This window comes from Pseudorasbora parva, chromosome 15, assembly GCF_024679245.1.
Source record: "Pseudorasbora parva isolate DD20220531a chromosome 15, ASM2467924v1, whole genome shotgun sequence".
Lineage (NCBI taxonomy): Eukaryota > Metazoa > Chordata > Actinopteri > Cypriniformes > Gobionidae > Pseudorasbora > Pseudorasbora parva.
Window position 1 is genome coordinate 45,537,829 of NC_090186.1, and position 22,500 is coordinate 45,560,328.

At 41.2% G+C, this 22,500-nt stretch overlaps 2 protein-coding genes and 1 long non-coding RNA gene across 3 annotated transcripts in view; 1 reads left to right on the forward strand and 2 right to left on the reverse strand.

Annotated features, from left to right (window-relative positions):
* evlb (Enah/Vasp-like b) overlaps positions 1-593 on the reverse strand; it is a 58,487-nt gene extending 57,894 nt beyond the window's left edge. Inside the window, exon 1 of the mRNA XM_067418396.1 lies at positions 259-593. Within this exon, the coding sequence (XP_067274497.1) occupies positions 259-263 (5 nt within the window). The 5' untranslated portion in view covers positions 264-593. The remainder of the gene's footprint in view (positions 1-258) is intronic.
* Positions 594-603: 10 nt separating this feature from the next.
* Positions 604-3,623, forward strand: LOC137041751 (uncharacterized). The gene is made up of 3 exons (XR_010898141.1): positions 604-1,836; positions 2,097-2,189; positions 3,136-3,623. It is a non-coding gene; the product is annotated as an uncharacterized lncRNA (long non-coding RNA).
* A 4,427-nt stretch (positions 3,624-8,050) lies between these two features.
* The window catches only part of LOC137042084 (echinoderm microtubule-associated protein-like 1), a 15,520-nt gene continuing 1,070 nt past the window's right edge, over positions 8,051-22,500 (reverse strand). Inside the window, exons 2-7 of the mRNA XM_067418775.1 lie at positions 15,217-15,381; positions 12,956-13,058; positions 12,762-12,842; positions 9,935-9,960; positions 8,869-8,895; positions 8,051-8,365 (exon numbers count right to left, since the gene is read on the reverse strand). Of these exons, the coding sequence (XP_067274876.1) occupies positions 8,184-8,365; positions 8,869-8,895; positions 9,935-9,960; positions 12,762-12,842; positions 12,956-13,058; positions 15,217-15,381 (584 nt within the window). The 3' untranslated portion in view covers positions 8,051-8,183. The remainder of the gene's footprint in view (positions 8,366-8,868; positions 8,896-9,934; positions 9,961-12,761; positions 12,843-12,955; positions 13,059-15,216; positions 15,382-22,500) is intronic.

Below are 22,500 nucleotides of genomic sequence, written 5' to 3' on the forward strand. Positions count from 1 at the left end.
TCTTATTAATGCACTATATAGATGATGGCCGCGGGTGAAACTGTCAGGTGGACACGCCGGCTGGCTGGACGAGGCTTCAAACCCGCCTCTAATCAGAATACTTCAACCAATAACTCAACTATACAGACAATATGTCGACATAACTGTACATATAAAACACTATATTCAGCTCAACACATCCGCATGATAATCTGCTGCAGCATTCGCGCCGTTAATAACGAATAATAACGGACGCTGCGCGTGAGGACGGGCACTTACCTCATATTATCTCCTTTTTCTTTGTAATAAATAAATGTTGAGTAATGTCAGCGCAGTCTTTCGATTCCCCGTGTGTATCTATCAATCCCACACCGTTCAGTCTTTAAAGGCGAATATCCCGGGAATATCTGTAAAAAACCGCCGATGCTACGAAAGCCAGTCGCGGATGCGGAGGGGGAAATGCGCCAGAGGGAAATGTGGCCGGTTCTGCGGCGCGATTTGTGGTGTTTTGTTGTTTTTGTCGCCGTGTTGAGATCGTGTCCGTACGTCCATCTCACAGGGATCCGTTCTCCGGTAACGGGCCGCGGCGCTCCAGAGTCCGCCAACCGCCGACTGACCCAGACAGCATTTACATCTGTGCCAGATCCGTTTTCGAATCAGCAGATTCGCGCAGCAGTCACACTCACTATGCAGATCTGCACCAACTTTGCGCCAGACCTGTCTGTAGATTGAACTATGGCAGTCCGTCCGGCGGGCGCGGCGCCGATCCGGGGCAGCTGCGCAGACCATACGCGCCACAGCTGAATTGAGTCCGTTCGGCGGGTTGGGTGCCGAACCGGGGCAGCTGCGCAGACCATACGCGCCACAGCTGAATTGAGTCCGTCCGGCGGGTGTGGGCCGGACCCCAGCAAGAGCGTTCACGTTAAGTTTTTGTTCGTTTGGTTATTTTTTTGGGGAATCAAAAGTGGTACTCAGGCTCCCTTTAGTGGTACGCAGAGGAATCACTAATTTAAAGTCCCCTTTAACCCAGCGGGCACCTTGACGTCAATTTGACGTCAAATATTAGTCAAGACTTGACCAATATTCTGTATGCACCATTTTAAATTCAGTTTGGAAATTAATTTTTTCCAGTGTTAACTGGGTGAAAATCGGAAGTTAATCCCACACTTAAATTGGTTTTATGTATATGTAGGACAAAATTTTTGACGTTTAATTTACATCAAATCAACGTCATGTTTTAGACATCAAATTGATGTCATATTGACATCAAATTGACCTCAATATTTAGTAATTATTTCATTTAAGTTTATAACATTTTTCATGACTAAGGCCTTAAAATGCATCCATTTGGCACAGTTTCCTTCCGAGCCGTTTTGGATTTGTAAAATATTTGACATTAATCAATTTTTTTTAAATAGCTGCGTTTGCAAAAACAAAAACAAAAACATCCTAAATAATAAAAGTGCCATTATCACGTGGGGTGGCATTTTGCAGTAAAATGTAATGTGTTAATTATAGATGTGTCTGTAAATGCTGCGTGACTTGAAGTGTTTTGGTTTTAATGTGCGTGCGCATTGAACAGTCGAGAAGATTTCAAACACTGAAGCGTCGCAGAGTTGCCATGGATACGATGCAGCAGCAACCGACAAACTACAAAACTCCCTCTGTTGTTTTTCCCCCACTGCTTTCAGGTGAGTTTATTTTCTCTAAAGTTACACAAACAATACACACAGCTTTTCCTAACACTTTTCTTACGTGTAATTGACACTCTTCTGTTGAATATTTACTTTATAGAAATGTAATGTTATTAATTGTCTTCGAGAAAGTTCGTTAGCATCCCAACTGTTTTCAGAGCAGGTAAGTTAAGTTAACGTTAACAGTTAACGTAACTTAAGCTCTTATTAATAAAATGTGTTCTTTTAATAACATATTTATGGGTAGATTAGAGCCGAGGTGTTGAACTTGACAGTTTTGTAAAGGTTTTGCTGGAAATTGAATAGGTCATTAGGGCTTATTCATTTAATGTTAGTTAAATGTGTGCGCTGTTAATCGATGAATGCGAAAAATGCGAATGTGAAACTGGTTAAAATATATATACAAATGTTCTGTGATTTCAGGAGGGACAAAGTAACCACTATAACATTACAGCAATTATCCCAAGATTACAACATTTCTGGAGGAAGCTGCTGACAGAGAAGTAGGAAACACAGGTGAGCTGATAAAGTTATAATCTCTGATCAAGTAAAAAATAATGTTTTACCAATATTTTCCACCTATAATATCACCATACATCTATCTTCTTTTTATTTTCTCAAATTATTGGTTTTATTTATTTTGTTTTAGAAGGCTTTGACATCCAAACGTAAGTGACACTGTATGAACAATATTAAAGGTGCACTATGTAGTATTTATATATGTGTTATATATTTTGTTCAGTTGAGTTCTTACAATATCCCAAATGTTTCCAACTATTTGTAAATTGTGAGAAAATTGCTATTTTAACCAAGGACCCGTGGCGTTTCAGCATAGCGTTTGAGGGAGTCACCTGTCAATTGCGTCATATCTGTGCCTCGGCAGAAGCGCTTTACTCTTAGCAGTGTGAACAAGTGAATGCATAGAGTAACGTAATAACATAATTTTAAAACACACTCAAATGTATCTAATATGATAAACAGAGGCGCATACTCATGACCGGAAAAGCGGAAATGGTGCACAGAACAGTGTTCCATCCCGTCATGATAAAAGTCCCGGTGCTCACGAGGCGTGTGTTGTTCATCTCATTAACAATCGCTCCAGCAACCTTGCTAAGCTCCACAACACTTGGACCTGCTCTGCTTCCTACTACATTAATGTTAATAATCACATTCATGAATGAGTCCTATCCCGATTCTTTTCCACCGGCTGTGAGATGAAGACTATATGGCCCAAGGTTCTGCTCTTAAACTTGGCATCATCAAACTACGCCTTTGTTTTTTGCTTTGCATTACATCATGTATAACCTTGTGCACACAGAAAGTATAACACTAGCTTTAAAGAGGTTAAATTACTTTGTGAATTGCTATGTTACTACAAATGATGGTTGATGAAAGTCTTATTTATGCTCTACTTTAAATGATGTGAAACAAGTAATACAAAATATGCTCCATCTTCATTCAGGTTCTGTACAGCAGTCAGGCCCAGCATCTTCAGAGGCTGATATAAAACATCTCATGAAGAACCATCTTCGAGCTGCTCCCAACAGAAATGAGGGAATGGGACGCCAAAATGGTCAGACAGCAATTGATCTGTGTTCAGATTCAGATTAGGAAATTGTTCAGAAATTGTATTTAATGTGTGTATTGTGTCTGACCTCAGCGTATTTCCCTATTGTACACCACAGTGATAAATATATATTGTGTGTGTGTGTGTGTGTGTGTGTGTGTGTGTGTGTGTGTGTGTGTGTGTGTGTGTGTATGCTTGTTTTTGTGAAATATGAGGACATTACCCATGTCCTCACTTTTCAAAAGGCTTATAAATCATACAGAATGAGTTTTTATAAGAAAGTAAAATGCAGAATGTTTCCTGTGATGGTTAGGTTTAGGGGCAGGGGCAGTGTAAGGGGATAGAAAATACGGTTTGTATGATATGAAAACTATTACGCCTATGGAATTTTTTTTTTTTTTTTAATGTTCTAATTTTTTACACTGTTTATTTAAAGGGATACTTCACTTTTTTCATATTAAACTATGTTATTCCCTTAACTAAAATGAGTTGATATATACCTCTTTCGTTCAACACGAATAGTTGAACGACCAAGTATGGTGACACAAAGAAAAGGAAAAGTGCCACATTTTATTTTTTGTCCTCATACTTGATCGTTCAACTATTGGTGTAACTGTATTTAAATAGGGGAAACTTCTACTTGATCTCTGTTTGGTACAATAGTGAATGAACTGGGCTTAGTGGGCTAAGCTAAATGCTATCAGATCGTCACCACGCGTCAGAGAGATTAAGAGCACACACTGAGACGAGAGAGGTATGTATCAACTCGTTTTAATTAAGGTAATAACAGTTTAATATGAAATAGCGGTGAAGTATCCCTTTAAATTTGAGTTATGTTGTTATATTTTCCACTATTATTTAGATTTTTTTATTATCAGTATTATTAATGTTCATATATGTATTATTATTTATGTTCCTATCTATTATTTATATTCCTACACTGTCAGAAAAAAAGGTACATTGCTGTCACTGGGGTGGTACCCTAAGTAGGGCTGTGGCAGTTTTTTGCTGTGCCAGTAAACATGCATGACCAAGGGGGTAATCTAGCACTCGGAAAGCGTTCCCCCCATAGGGGCGGCCATTGCTAACCAAGCCATCACCTGCTGTTAGCGTCCCTTTGACTCCCATTCATTTTTGAGTCACTTTGACAGTGAATAACTTTACATCTGAGGCGTTTAAAGACTCCATTTGTCCATTGTTTATTTATAAAGAAACACGACAATGCATAAAAGGCTCCGTTACCTTGTATCTTACATTATCGCCCGTAGAAGCTGTTTTTGTAAAAATCGATTGCGTCATAACCAACGCGACTCTGTGGCACAGTTGAGAAATTACCTTATAGACAGGAGGAGACGCTCAGAGACGGGAAGTTTGTGCCTCTAATTGACCTCATTTTCCGCCGTTGACGTCTATGGAATAGCTCTGTCCATTTCTTTTACTGTCTATGTGCATGACAACCGCACCACCGCGGTAGAGCGCCACCGCGGTGCCTGAGTAGCACCGGCTGTGGTCAGCTAAACAATTTTTTTTGTATGTGAATGCTGTTTTACGTGGATATTATGACATGAGTGAAGCACAACGCTTTATTTACTAAATAAATAATAGGTTCGCAATTAAATGTTACCTCGCAGCCAAGGAAACATAATGCTGAAGATTATACTTTAGATTTATACTTAGACTATACCAAAGAGATAATTAATTTACATCTCTTTAAGATTTGGGAAAATAAATATGAGATTCCATGTCCAGTAGAATAAAATAGAGTAAGCCTATTCGGGAAATCGGGTGACTAGATTGGAAAACTCAAAGCTTAAATTTGTCTCACTTCACAATGTTTACCTCTCCTGTTTGACATGAATGTTGTTTCCTTGGCTGCGAGGTAACATTTAATTGCGTACCTATTATTTATTTAGTAAATAAAGCGTTGTGCTTCACTCATGTCATAATATCCACGTAAAACAGCATTCACATTCAAAAAAAAATGTTTTTGGTTTGGCCGACCACAGCCACCACGTTACTAATACATGCTCTTAAAGTACCGATATGTACCTTTTTATGTTACTAATATAGGGGTGAGTAAGGTACAAAGATGTACCTTTTCACTTTTGTACCTTCGGGTACTGCCAATGACAGCACTGTACCTTTTTTTTTCTGAGAGTGTAGCTCTGGCAATATTGTATGATTTATGTCAATAAAGCAATTTTTTTATTTGAATTTACAAAATCCAGTATTGTATGAAATGTATGTATGTATGTATGTATGTATGTATGTATGTATGTATACTGATTAATAAAAGTATTATTATTAATTTTGTGTCATTATTTTGGTGGTCAAGAAAACATCAATGTGTGGATGTCAAATTGACGTTTAGTTTTTGACATCAATTTGATTTGCATTTTGCCCGATCGCACCCAACAAATGTGCTGTAAAATGTGTGCACATTAATATTGTGTTCAAAATAGGTTTTACTTGGTTTTGTATTTATTTATTATATATATTTTTTTGTCATTTGAATACTTAACATTAATCTTTTTTCTCTCACTTGATTATATATTGGTTGGCATTGTTTTGTGTTTTCTTTTTTTTCATCTGGATTCACGTAGATGGTTGTTGACCGTTGTTCATACTGTTCTCTTTTTGCCTTTTTAAAATAAAATAAAAATATTTTGAAATGTACAAATTGTGTGGGCCGTGTTTGTCTGATAGCTTAAATATGCATCACAGACCAGGGCCAGATGAGCCCCAGATGTAAAATATGAGTAGCGGATCTGGGCCAGATCCGCACCACACGTCATGGCTTTAATAACTGTACTGGGCCAGTTCTGGCCCAGATCTGTCTCTGATCCGTAATTCCAACCTGTTCCGGTATTGGGCCGTTGGAAAGGATGACCCCGGCCCAGGTCCGTTTAGCGGACCTGCGCCAAATGCTAATGAAGACCTGGCCCAAATCTGGCCCAAATACATTTTGCTGTCTGGGGACTCACCGGCGCCTCAGACACACGCGCGCGGCGCGACGAGCATCTGGCGGGAACGCGGAGATTTAAACCCGCTTTGAGCGCGAAACATCATCATTATCATCATCACTCCTGAAGCAGACAGATATTCAGGTCTACTAAAATATAGATATGCATGCACTAATACATCAGTTAATGCACGGTGGACTCCCATATGAAAATTAAAGGGATAGTTCAGCCAAACATGATCACGACCCCATGATTTCCTCTCGCTCAGCTCATCCTATGTGTGTGTGTGTGTGTGTGTGTGTGTGTGTGTGACATTCTGCTCTCAGACGAACAGAATCAGAGTTATATTAATAAATGTCCTGGTTCTTCCAAGCTTTATAAGCTGTTTTAAAGTCCATAAAATGATGGATGCACTTTTATGATGGATAGATGCACTATTATGGTGGATGGATGCACTTTTATGATGGATAAACACCGTTGGATGGATGCACTATTATAATGGATGGATGGATGCACTTTTATGATGATAGATGCACTTTTATGATGGATGGATGCACTATTATGATGGATAGATTCACTATTATGATGGATAGATGCACTATTATGATGGATGGATGCACTTTTATGATGGATTGATGCACTATTATGATGGATGGATGCATTATTATGATGGATAAATGCACTATTATGATGGATAAACACCGTTGGATGGATGCACTATTATAATGGATGCACTATTATGATGGATGGATGGATGGATGGATGGATGGATGGATGCACTTTTATGATGATAGATGCACTTTTATGATGGATAGATGCACTATTATGATGGATAGATGCACTATTATGATGGATAGATGCACTATTATGATGGATGGATGGATGCATTATTATGATGGATAGATTCACTATTATGATGGATGGATGCACTTTTATGATGGATAGATTCACTATTATGATGATAGATTCACTATTATGACAGATAGATGCACTATTATGATGGATAGATTCACTATTATGATGGATGGATGCACTTTTATGATGGATAGATTCACTATTATGACAGATAGATGCACTATTATGATGGATAGATTCACTATTATGATGATAGATTCACTATTATGATGGATGGATGCACTTTTATGATGGATAGATTCACTATTATGATGATAGATTCACTATTATGACAGATAGATTCACTATTATGATGGATAGATTCACTATTATGATGATAGATTCAATATTATGACAGACAGATGCACTATTATGATGATAGATTCACTATTATGATGGATAGATTCACTATTATGATGATAGATTCACTATTATGATGGATGGATGCACTTTTATGATGGACAGATGCACTATTATGATGGACAGATGCACTATTATGATGGATAGATTCACTATTATGATGGATAGATTCACTATTATGATGGATGGATGTACTATTATGATGGATGGATGCACTATTTTGATGGATGGATGCACTTTTATGATGGATAGATTCACTATTATGATGATAGATTCACTATTATGATGGATGGATGCACTTTTATGATGGACAGATGCACTATTATGATGGATGGATGCACATTTATGATATATACACTTTAGTTAATTTTTGGATGATTTGTTGATCAGGAACAGTGACGCTCATCTTAATGTCATCTTATGTACTGAAAGGGATTGTGGGCCAGCCGGATCTGAAGGAGTGCAATCCTCTCCCTGAGCCAGCAGAGGGCAGTCAGGAGCTCCAGTCTGACTCTAATACAGCAGTAAATGTCTGCAGTTCACACAATCAGACTTAACCAAAGTATGAATCAGATTTTATTGTATTTCTGCACCAAAAACTAATAAACCAGCCACATTCTTCATTCTCCAGAAAACAGGCACCACTGCTAACACCAGTCGGATGACGAGCGTCAGTGGAATGTGTGTGTGATGGTGTGTGTGATGGTCTGTGTGTGTGTGTTTGCTTCAGTAGCAGATCTGGAAGTATTGACTGGGGGGTTTGACGGGACTCTTGTATTTTCGGCACGATCTCTTCTGGACGAGTGCAGTGAGCGGTGTGGCTTTACTCTGCTCTGCAGCCGGATTGGCCGTCGTCTCAGCTGACCCAGTCCTTCCTGACCCCGGCCTCAGGTAAATCTGCATAGTCACTAAGTGAAGGGGGCAGATGGAGGAAGAGGAGACGAGGAAGAGGGATAAATAGAGGAAGAACACATTAAGAGACAGACCATCATCCAAAACATAATCTGCTCCTCTATTATTCAAGAGGAACACACCATCAACCCTTCTTCCAGAGCGGGATTTGGTCTCTGATCCACTATGGTAAGCCATTATCAGTGTTCACATTTTGAGTTATTTTTCCCAAAACAAGACAATTACTTTCGCCTGTCTAGTAAATACTTCTTGTTTTCAGAATTTTTAGAACTAGAAACAAAACAAAAAATACTATGTAAGAAAATCTTTTCTTTTTTTTTTGCAGTTTACATACATATGTTTTACGAGCAGCGGGATAATGGTATTCCTCCGCACAGAGCTGAAGCACAAATGCATGCAGTTTAGTTTTTTAACCACTAGAGGGACAAACGGCATGTAGCGTACCTTTAAATGCATAATACTGACTAATGATCATGTTATGGTCTGGTATGAGACCTACCTTTGCAGTGAGTGACACGCCTAGAGCCTGAAGGACAGAAACACAGAGGAAAACAATGATAACGATTAAAAATTTTAATCAAAGTTGGCTTGAAAAAGAATAGTTCGAAAGTTTGAAAAGTTCTAGATACATGGTTGCTAGGGTACTCAGGTGGTTGCTAAGGTACTTGGGGTATTGCAATGCAGTTGTAGGGTATTCTGTTGATGCTAGGATGTTGCTATGTAGTTGGTAGGGCACTTGGGGTGGTTGCTATGGTGTTCTGGGTAGTTGCTATGCAGTTGCTGGGGCACTTGGGGTGGTTGCTATGGTGTTCTGGTGGTTGCTATGAGATAGCATAGTAATAAGTTTAAGTACAATATCCATGAGTTGGCTCTTCCAAGTCAACTTAATAATAACTAGAATGAACATTTCCTGAAGAAAATGTGAGTGGTGCTTGCAAGGGCAAAACTCTGTACTCGGTTGCTAGGATGTTTCTAGGTGGTTGCTAGGGTGTTCTGAGTGGTTACTAATGAGTTGCTAGGCTGTTGCTATGGTGTTACCAGGTGGTTGTTGTGGTTTCTAAGGCATTGCTAGGCGGTTGGTAAGGTATTCTGGGTGGTTGCTAGTAGGTTGATAGGGTGTTTTGGATGGTTGCTATGGTGCTGCTAGGCAGTTGGTATTTGTCACAGATGGTTACGATGGAATGTTTATAGAGTTTGTAATGTTCTTTGCATGATTTAACATTTAGCTAATCGCTATTAGCATGAAGCTATTTACTGCTAGCATGTGTAGTAAGATGGAAGTCCTGTTTGCTAGCATGAGTCAAAAGAGCTAACGCCATCTCTATACCATGTTATGATGCAAAGATATAGGTCATGTTAAATGGTTACTATGGAACTCTTTTTGGTTGCTAGGGAGTGGGTTGGCAGCTGTCAATGATGATACTCCAAAGGCTGCTTGCCAATATGAATTATATATACAAACCCTGTGACGTTCAGATTTGAAGATATCCCTCTTTGGTTTTGGGTTGCTAGGGTTATCTAAATGGTTGCTAAGGTATGACTATAATATGATGTGATTCTCTCACCTGTTGCAGCTGCTTCCTTTGGTTTGCTGTGTGAAGGAGAGAGAGACGTTAGTCATTCGTCTCCTCACACACACACACTCAGCTCTGTTACTCACGTCTCCACACACACACTCAGCTCTGTTATTCACGTCTCCACACACACAGCTCTGTTACTCACGTCTCCACACACTCACTCAGCTCTGTTACTCACGTCTCCACACACACACACTCAGCTCTGTTACTCACGTCTCCACACACACACTCAGCTCTGTTACTCACGTCTCCACACACACACTCAGCTCTGTTACTCATGTCTCCACACACATTCCGCTCTGTTACTCACGTCTCCACACACACACTCAGCTCTGTTACTCATGTCTCCACACACACAGCTCTGTTACTCACGTCTCCACACACACACTCGGCTCTGTTACTCACGTCTCCACACACACACAGCTCTGTTACTCATGTCTCCACACACACTCGGCTCTGTTACTCACGTCTCCACACACACACAGCTCTGTTACTCATGTCTCCACACACACTCAGCTCTGTTACTCACGTCTCCACACACACACTCAGCTCTGTTACTCACGCCTCCACACACACACAGCTCTGTTACTCATGTCTCCACACACACACAGCTCTGTTACTCACGTCTCCACACACACACACTCAGCTCTATTACTCACATCTCCACACACACACTCAGCTCTGTTACTCATGTCTCCACACACACACAGCTCTGTTACTCATGTCTCCACACACACACTCAGCTCTGTTACTCACGCCTCCACACACACACTCAGCTCTGTTACTCATGTCTCCACACACACTCAGCTCTGTTACTCACGTCTCCACACACACACTCAGCTCTGTTACTCACGTCTCCACACACACACTCAGCTCTGTTACTCATGTCTCCACACACACAGCTCTGTTACTCACGTCTCCACACACACACTCGGCTCTGTTACTCATGTCTCCACACACACTCGGCTCTGTTACTCATGTCTCCACACACACAGCTCTGTTACTCACGTCTCCACACACACACACACAGCTCTGTTACTCACGCCTCCACACACACACTTTCAGCTCTGTTACTCACGTCTCCACACACACACACACTCAGCTCTGTTACTCATGTCTCCACACACACTCAGCTCTGTTACTCATGTCTCCACACACACTCAGCTCTGTTACTCATGTGTCCACACACACACAGCTCTGTTACTCATGTCTCCACACACACTCAGCTCTGTTACTCACGTCTCCACACACACAGCTCTGTTACTCATGTCTCCACACACACTCGGCTCTGTTACTCACGTCTCCACACACACACTCAGCTCTGTTACTCACGTCTCCACACACACACTCAGCTCTGTTACTCATGTGTCCACACACACACTTAGCTCTGTTACTCATGTCTCCACACACACACTCAGCTCTGTTACTCACGTCTCCACACACACACACACACTCAGCTCTGTTACTCATGTCTCCACACACACACTCAGCTCTGTTACTCATGTCTCCACACACACACTCAGCTCTGTTACTCACGTCTCCACACACACACACTCAGCTCTGTTACTCATGTCTCCACACACACACTCAGCTCTGTTACTCACGTCTCCACACACCCTCAGCTCTGTTACTCACGTCTCCACTCACACACACACACTCAGCTCTGTTACTCATGTCTCCACACACACACTCAGCTCTGTTACTCATGTCTCCACACACACACTCAGCTCTGTTACTCACGTCTCCACACACACACACTCAGCTCTGTTACTCATGTCTCCACACACACACTCAGCTCTGTTACTCACGTCTCCACACACCCTCAGCTCTGTTACTCATGTCTCCACTCACACACACACACTCAGCTCTGTTACTCATGTCTCCACACACACACTCAGCTCTGTTACTCATGTCTCCACACACACACTCAGCTCTGTTACTCATGTCTCCACACACACACAGCTCTGTTACTCACGTCTCCACACACACACTCAGCTCTGTTACTCATGTCTCCACACACACAGCTCTGTTACTCACGTCTCCACACACACTCGGCTCTGTTACTCACGTCTCCACTCACACACACACACTCAGCTCTGTTACTCATGTCTCCACACACACACAGCTCTGTTACTCACGTCTCCACACACACACTCAGCTCTGTTACTCATGTCTCCACACACACAGCTCTGTTACTCATGTCTCCACACACACACTCAGCTCTGTTACTCACGTCTCCACACACACACTCAGCTCTGTTACTCACGTCTCCACACACACTCAGCTCTGTTACTCACGTCTCCACACACACACTCAGCTCTGTTACTCATGTCTCCACACACACACTCAGCTCTGTTACTCACATCTCCACACACACACTCAGCTCTGTTACTCACGTCTCCACACACACTCAGCTCTGTTACTCACGTCTCCACACACACACTCAGCTCTGTTACTCATGTCTCCACACACACACTCAGCTCTGTTACTCACGTCTCCACACACACACTCAGCTCTGTTACTCACACCTCCACACACACTCAGCTCTGTTACTCACGTCTCCACACACACTCAGCTCTGTTACTCATGTCTCCACACACACACTCAGCTCTGTTACTCACGTCTCCACACACACACTCAGCTCTGTTACTCATGTCTCCACACACACAGCTCTGTTACTCACGTCTCCACACACACACTCGGCTCTGTTACTCACGTCTCCATACACACACACAGCTCTGTTAATCACATCTCCACACACACACTCGGCTCTGTTACTCACGTCTCCACACACACACTCCGCTCTGTTACTCACGTCTCCAGTGGTTTCCTGGTGCCGGTGTTCCGAGCTGCAGCTTTAATGCTTGTCAAGTCTTTGGTGCTCGCAGTGGGCATCCTGTGGAGAGAGAGAGAGAGAGAGAGAGAGAGAGAGAGAGAGAGGATTCAGTGACCTCTGAACACACATTGAACACACACATCTGCGTCTGTAACACACGGACAGCACCAGACCTCGGGCTGCAGGTCCTGGATGAAGGTGAGGAGGCCAGTGTGGAGCTGGAGCTCTTCCTCAGAGACGCCGCTTTAGGAACCAGAGCCAGAGTCGCAGGACGTGCTGAACACACACACACACACACACACACACACACACACACACACACACACACACACACACACACACCAGGAGTCACATGAGCTCAGGCAGATGATATGATGATTGCATATGCATACTGGAGTCAGTGTTATTTTAGAACCATTGAGAAACTGTTATTTTGATGACCACTATTTAATGTTTTTGTATATTATAAACATTGAAAACAAAGATAAATAAGTAAATAAGGTATTGTAATGATTATTTTCCAGAGCCAGACATCGTCCGGTTGGGTATCCTTTGGGTTTTTTATGATACCGGTGCCAAACCGGTACTTTTAAAACGGTGCCGGTGCTTAAACGGATTCTTAAAAAAGAGCCACAAAGCGACAGCTACAGCACTAATAACAGCAGTCGTCTGTATTCTCGGCACTCTACAAACCAGCTTCAGTTCAACATTATTTTGCAGAAATATGACCATATTCTCTGGCTAAATATTTAAGCGTATCGCCATAGAAACAATAAGGCGATGCGCTCTAAAATATTTAGCCAGAGAATATGGTCGTGCTTCTCACATGACACACAGCATGTGACAGCTCAACTGTATCGGTTTTACTTCGTTTTTTCTTTTTTAAAATCAAAATATTCACGAACTTGTTACTGTCATGAGCTATTTGATAGTCTGATGTTCAGATATGTGTAAGTGAATGTGTTTCGTCATTTAAAACCCTTATAATGATCATGGTAGTTGATCTGTAATGCGGCATGTTAGTTAATCTGTCGGATTTACATCACGTCAATTCATCCTCGTCTCACGAAACAGGAAAGTAAGCAGTGAACTCTGAGAAGAATAAACTATATAGTAACTTAGGCCCCACTTTATATTAGGTGGCCTTAACTACTATGTACTTACATCAACAAATAGGTACAATGTACTTACTGTGTTCAAACTGTATTGCAAAACACTTTTGCTGATATTGAGGTGGGATACGGGTAGAGTTAGGGACAGGTGTGTTGGGATGAGTTAGTTTAAGGGTAGGGTCAGGTGTAAGGGAAGTGCCAACAGTGTAATTACAAATGTAACTACAGAAATTAATTACAGACGTAATTACATGCAGGTATTTTTTTAATGTAAGTACAATGTAAAAACATGTATGTACACAATAAGTGCATTGTATCAAATGATTAATTACAATGTTAGTACATAGTAGTTAAGGCCACCTAATATAAAGTGGGTCCGTAACTTATAAAACAGTCAAATTATAACTGTCTGAAAGGATCGCTATAGACATCAGTGTGTGTTTTGGAACTGGACGGTTTAATACAGCTGAGGATGATATGTTTGTTCGGAGCATTTGACGGCGCCTCGGTGTGACGAGCGCTGAGTGTGTTTGTCTCTGGATCAGCGCCAGCCGAAATGAGGAACCGAAATCTGCCTTCTGATTCGGTACATAACGGTTATATTGGTACCGGTGCTATATTGGCACTGGGTTTCGGTACCCAACCCTAACCAATAGTTATACATCATTACACCATAGGCCCCGCCCACTGGCGTTCCCATTGGTCTTTCTGACGGAGTCAACGCGCTTCAGTCTGCCGACAACAGGACAGATGAAGAGTGAAAGACCGGAGAGTGGACGGTTTAATAGCGTCTGAGGATGATATGTTTGTTCTGAGCATTTGACGGCGGCTCAGTGTAATGGACAGAACCTTTCCCACTGTATCGGATCTGACAGCGGCTTCCTCACGAACCACAAGTGACGCATTTATAACGCTTGGTCTGGAGATTACGGTTTATATGGCTCATGTTTTCAGGAGGGCGATGATTTCCTCTGGAGTGACGCTAGCCTTTGGCTTGGCTTGCTCAGTTGGGGACACTAACATTATGATCAGAGTTATTCAACTAAATATACAAATAACATTAATGAATGAGGTCTTATTTAATTCTATAAACTATAATACTGATCTGCATTACATTGTCTCTCTCTGATAAATTAAAATAAGCTGATAACATCACTGTTTACTCCAGAACGACTGTACAGCCAAATCTAATTCTGCTGCAGTATTGTCCTGTTTAACACTGAAGCTGCTCTGACACAATCGGCGCTGGAGAAGAGCGATAGAAATAAAGATGACTCGACTCTCAGTGAAGAATCTCCGCGCTCTCCTGATGAGTGTCTGACCTTTGACCGCTGTCTGACCTTTGACCTTCTGCTCCTCGGAGAGGTCGAGTCTCTTCAGCACGTCGGCCATGGCCATCTTCAGGAGCTGGATCTCATCGTCCTGCATCTGGACACGCTGCTCCAGGAGAGAGAGCCGCTCACTGACCTGAGGAGAGCCACGCTCATCTGACACACACACACACACACACACGCACACACACACACACACACACACACGCACACTTTCCATTATTGCGTTGTATTAGGGTTCTTGACTTGGACAGTTCTTACAGCGAGAGAACACTAATGAACTCTTAATGGGTTGTTTCTGTTTCTTATAATGTATTCGTTTATTATAGTGAAACAGAATGAGTGAACAAAAGCTAAAGCATGCGTTAAACACACCCAATCCATTTCTGTGTGTGTGTGTGCGTGTGTGTGTGTTTGTGTCCTCACATGGACGAGTGGATTATAATCGGCCATAATCCCACTTCACAAAGGAATTAAGACGAGCAAATCCATGCTGACCGTCCTGACAACACAGACACAAACACACACACACACAGACACACACACACACACACACACACACACACACACAGACACACACTGCCCCTAAACCTACCCATCACAGGAAACATTCTGCATTTTTACTTTCTCAAAAAAACATCATTTAGTATGTTTTTAAGGCCATTTGAATAATGAGGACATTTGATATGTCCTCATAAACCACATTGATAGGGTAATACCAGTGTAATACCCATGTAGTTATACAAATTTGTGTCCTCATAAACCACATAAACAGGCTCACACTAGGGCTGGGCGATAAATCGATTTTATGGATTAATTCGAGTTTTTAGTTTACGACGATTTTTGTGAATGAAAATCGGTTTTCTCTTTCAAATCCGCCGACGCTCCCCTCTGGGCTCCCGTAATGGCTCAGCCCTCCCCGCGCGCGTTTGCCACAGAGGTACACAAACAACAAGGATCGCGTCTAACAACATACAGTGTCATTCGTAATTGCTTCAGTTTTTCACAGAACAATTAACAATACCCCGCTGCAAAGTGTGTTTGAAGTCTGAACGGAACCGCGCTAGGCGCTATACTCATTTAAAGCTGCGCTGACACGAACGCAGCGCGAGCTCACACACGGGCCAATCTCGTGACAGACACAGCGCTGGTGATCCAGTGAGAGAGCGTTTAAATTCACCACAGAATTAATACCATCGCTACTGTGATCTAGTGGAAGCGGTCGGGGCAGAATTCTGTTATAAACCACAGATATCAGCTCTAACAGAGCTGAGCGAAGGTCAGGGGTTTCAGTCACAAAACACCAACATTTACCACGATTGTACTGTAGTAAAACCACATGGATTTAATGTTGTTGTTGTCATTATTTATCTCAGGATTCGTACAACCTTTTGAGATTGAAATTCAAGCACTTTCCAATGGTTTTCAAGAGCTTCACACTTATTTCCAGCACTTCAAAGCTCTAGATATCCGATTGTAATGTTATTTTTAATGTGATGGTTTGTAAAACTAAAAGTTTAAAGGGGTCTTGTGAAAGAAATAGCCGAATGTTTTTTTTAGTTTATTTTTTTAGTAGCATTTTTATTTAAAAAAAGATATGAAATGCCCACCACTATAACCAGCAGAAGAGCACTTATTGATTTATTAGCGATTTCCACTCCCTAATGTATGGAGAAAAGTACGAAGTCACAGTCTCAGGAAAAACTAAACTTTTCTTCAAATTGTGACTAAATTACAGTAAAGTAAAGAGCTCCTTTAATAATCACTGAAGCTGTCGATCAGTTCAGTGTGAGACTATTGAAGAACAATGCTAATCTATATTTAATAAGAGCATAACATTTAAATTTTCCCTATACTTTTTTTGCACATTACTGTTGTTAATAAAAGTTAATTTTATCTGCATATCAATTCATAAACCTTTGATATGTATAGGCCTACTGTATATTGCAAAAGATATGGTGCCCATTTATACTGTGGAATAGTCGGGGGTTATTCACATGTGGAAAGTTTTGCACCCCAGGTGGCACTTCTACCAAGCTGCAAATATTTAATTTTACCTAAACAAAATAAAGTTAAAACTTGTTTTGAACAATTTCTTTGTCATCTGCAGATTGATTTTAAGTAGGAAGGGGAAAAAAATCGTTTTAAATCGTAAATCGAATTTTTGGTGAAAAAATCGGGGATTTTTTTTTTGGGCCATATCGCCCAGCCCTAGCTCACACACACACACACACACACACACACACACACACACACACACACACACACACACACACACACACACACACACACACACACACACACACACACACTTCAGCCGTACGTCACCGAGAACACATGTGGCTAACACACCGATTCTGAAGAACAACAGAAGCTGTTTCTTACACACTGTTAACACACACCTTTAACACACACCTATTAACACACACCTATAACACACACCTTTAACACACACCTATTAACACACACCTTTAACACACACCTTTAACACACACCTTTAACACACACCGTTAACACACACTTATTAACACACACCATTAACACACACCTTTAACACACACCTTTAACACACACCTATAACACACACCTTTAACACACACCTATTAACACACACCTTTAACACACACCTTTAACACACACCTATTAACACACACCTTTAACACACACCTTTAACACACACCTTTAACACACACCGTTAACACACACTTATTAACACACACCATTAACACACACCTTTTAACACACACTTATTAACACACACCTATTAACACACACCGTTAACACACACCTATTAGACACAAACACACACACACAAACACACACACACACACACACACACACACACACACACACACACACACACACACAGACACAAACACACACACACACACACACACACACACACACACACACAGACACAAACACACACACACACACACAAACACACACACACACACACACACAGACACAAACACACACACAGACACAAACACACACACACACAGACACAAACACACAGACACAAACACACACACACAAACACACACACACACACACAGACACAAACACACACACAGACACAAACACACAGACACACAGACACAAACACACACACACACACAGACACAAACACACACACACACACACACACACACACACACACACAGACACAAACACACACACACACACACACACACTTCAGCCGTACGTCACTGAGAACACATGCGGCTGACACACCGATTCTGAAGAACAACAGAAGCTGTTTCTTACACACCGTTAACACACACCTTTAACACACACCTATTAACACACACCTTTAACACACACCTTTAACACACACCTATTAACACACACCTTTAACACACACCGTTAACACACACTTATTAACACACACCTATTAACACACACCGTTAACACACACCGTTAACACACACCTATTAACACACACCTATTAACACACACCTATTAACACACACCTTTAACACACCGTTAACACACACCGTTAACACACACCTTTAACACACACCATTAACACACACCTATTAACACACACCTTTAACACACACCTTTAACATACACCTATTAACACACACCATTAACACACACCTATTAACACACACAGTTAACACACACCTTTAACACACACCATTAACACACCGTTAACACACACCATTAACACACACCTTTAACACACCGTTAACACACACCGTTAACACACACCTTTAACACACACCATTAACACACACCTATTAACACACACCTTTAACACACCGATAACACACACCGTTAACACACACATTTAACACACACCTTTAACACACACCTATTAACACACACCTTTAACACACACCGTTAACACACACCTATAAACACACACCATTAACACACACCTTTAACACACCGATAACACACACCGTTAACACACACATTTAACACACACCTTTAACACACACCTATTAACACACACCTTTAACACACACCGTTAACACACACCTATAAACACACACCATTAACACACACCTTTAACATACACCTATTAACACACACCATTAACACACACCTTTAACACACACTTATTAACACACACCTATTAACACACACCGTTAACACACACCGTTAACACACACCTATTAACACACACCTATTAACACACACCTTTAACACACCGTTAACACACACCGTTAACACACACCTTTAACACACACCATTAACACACACCTTTAACACACACCTATTAACACACACCGTTAACACACACCTTTAACACACACCGTTAACACACACCTTTAACACACACCTATTAACACACACCGTTAACACACACCTTTAACACACACCGTTAACACACACCTTTAACACACACCTATTAACACACACCTTTAACACACACCTTTAACACACACCGTTAACACACACCGTTAACACACACCTATTAACACACACCTATTAACACACACCTTTAACACACACCTTTAACACACACCTTTAACACACACCTATTAACACACACCTTTAATACACCGTTAACACACACCGTTAACACACACCGTTAACACACACCTATTAACACACACCGTTAACACACACCTTTAACACACACCGTTAACACACACCGTTAACACACACCTATTAACACACACCTTTAACACACACCGTTAACACACACCGTTAACACACACCTTTAACACACACCTATTAACACACACCTTTAACACACACCTATTAACACACACCTTTAACACACACTTATTAACACACGCCTATTAACACACACCGTTAACACACACCGTTAACACACACCTTTAACACACACCTTTAACACACACCTATTAACACACACCTTTAATACACCGTTAACACACACCGTTAACACACACCGTTAACACACACCTATTAACACACACCGTTAACACACACCTTTAACACACACCGTTAACACACACCGTTAACACACACCTATTAACACACACCTTTAACACACACCGTTAACACACACCGTTAACACACACCTTTAACACACACCTATTAACACACACCTTTAACACACACCTATTAACACACACCTTTAACACACACTTATTAACACACACCTTTAACACACACCGTTAACACACACCTTTAACACACACCTTTAACACACACCTTTAACACACACTTATTAACACACACCTATTAACACACACCGTTAACACACACCTTTAACACACACCGTTAACACACACCGTTAACACACACCTATTAACACACACCTTTAACACACACCGTTAACACACACCGTTAACACACACCGTTAACACACACCTATTAACACACACCTTTAACACACACCGTTAACACACACCGTTAACACACACCTTTAACACACACCTATTAACACACACCTTTAACACACACTTATTAACACACACCTTTAACACACACCGTTAACACACACCTTTAACACACACCTTTAACACACACCTTTAACACACACTTATTAACACACACCTATTAACACACACCGTTAACACACACCTTTAACACACACCGTTAACACACACCGTTAACACACACCTATTAACACACACCTTTAACACACACCGTTAACACACACCGTTAACACACACCTTTAACACACACCTATTAACACACACCTTTAACACACACTTATTAACACACGCCTATTAACACACACCGTTAACACACACCTTTAACACACACCTTTAACACACACCTATTAACACACACCTATTAACACACACCTTTAACACACACCTTTAACACACACCTATCAATCAACTTTATTTATATAGCGCTTTTACAATCACGATTGTGTCAAAGCAGCTTCAGAGTGTCAAACAGGATAATATTGCGACAAAATTAGATTTGGCTGTACAGTCGTACTGGAGTAAACAGTGATGTTATCAGCTTATTTTAATTTATCATAGAGAGACAATGTTGGCAGATCAGTATTATAGTTTATAGAATTAAATAAGACCTAATTCATATATTTTATTTGTATAATAAGTTGAATAACTTTAATCATATTTTTAGTGTCCCCAACTGAGCAAGCCAAGCCAAAGGCGACAGTGGCAAGGAACCAAAACTCCATCAGGGCGTGATGGAGAAAAATAAACCTTGGGAGAAACCAGACTCAGTCGGGGTGCCAGTTCTCCTCTGGCCTATTATTCAAAATTTTCAGGGTATCACGGAAGAGACAGATTTATTTAGGATGGGGCGTCGATTACACAAGAGTATGAATACATGAAAGATCGGAATTATTGCGCCGAAGACGGGTTTTGAGCATGTCGTGCCAGTGAGGCAAATTCGGAGGAGACACCATTTGACACGGCTCAGCAGACACTCCAGGATGCGTTGGTCATGTCCAGGCAGGTCCACCATCCGATCCGGACAGGGCCCAGATCCGGGATAAACCTCGGGATAAACAGAGAGACTAACATTAGCGTAGATGTCACTCTTTTTATGATGTAACGAGTACATCAGGTGTTATGGGAAGTGTTCCCGGTTCCGGCTGACCTAGTTAATGCAGCCTAACAATCAGTCAATTGAATTGAATAATGAAAGTTAAAAATGTTCTATGTGTATGCCATAGTAAAGAGATGTGTTTTTAGTCTAGATTTAAACTGACAGAGTGTGTCTGCTTCCCGAACAATGCTAGGAAGACTATTCCACAGTTTAGGAGCTAAATAGGAAAATGATCGACCGCCTGCAGTTGATTTAGATATTCTAGGTATGATCAACTGGCCAGAGTTTTGAGACCGCAATAGACGTGATGGAGTATAATGTGTTAAGAGCTCGCTTAAGTACCGGGGAGCTAAACTATTTAGTGCTTTGAGTAATAAGCAAGATTTTAAAATGTCTGCGATGTTTAATAGGGAGCCAGTGCAGTGTTGACAGAACTGGACTAATATGATCATACTTCCTGGTTCTAGTAAGAACTCTAGCTGCTGCATTTTGGACCAGCTGGAGTTTGTTTATTAAGCGAGCAGGGCAACCACCCAGTAGAGCATTACAATAATCTAGCCTTGAGCTCATGAACGCATGTACTAACTGTTCAGCATTTTGCATTGAAAGCATGTGCCGTAATTTAGATATATTTTTAAGATGATAGAATGCGGTTTTACAGATGCTAGAAACGTGGCTTTCAAATGAAAGATTGGTATCAAAGAGCACACCCAGGTTCCTCACTGACGACGAGGGCTTGACAGAGCACTCATCAAGTGTTAGACAGTATTCTCGGTTACTACTTGTGGAGCTTTTCTGTCCAATAATTAA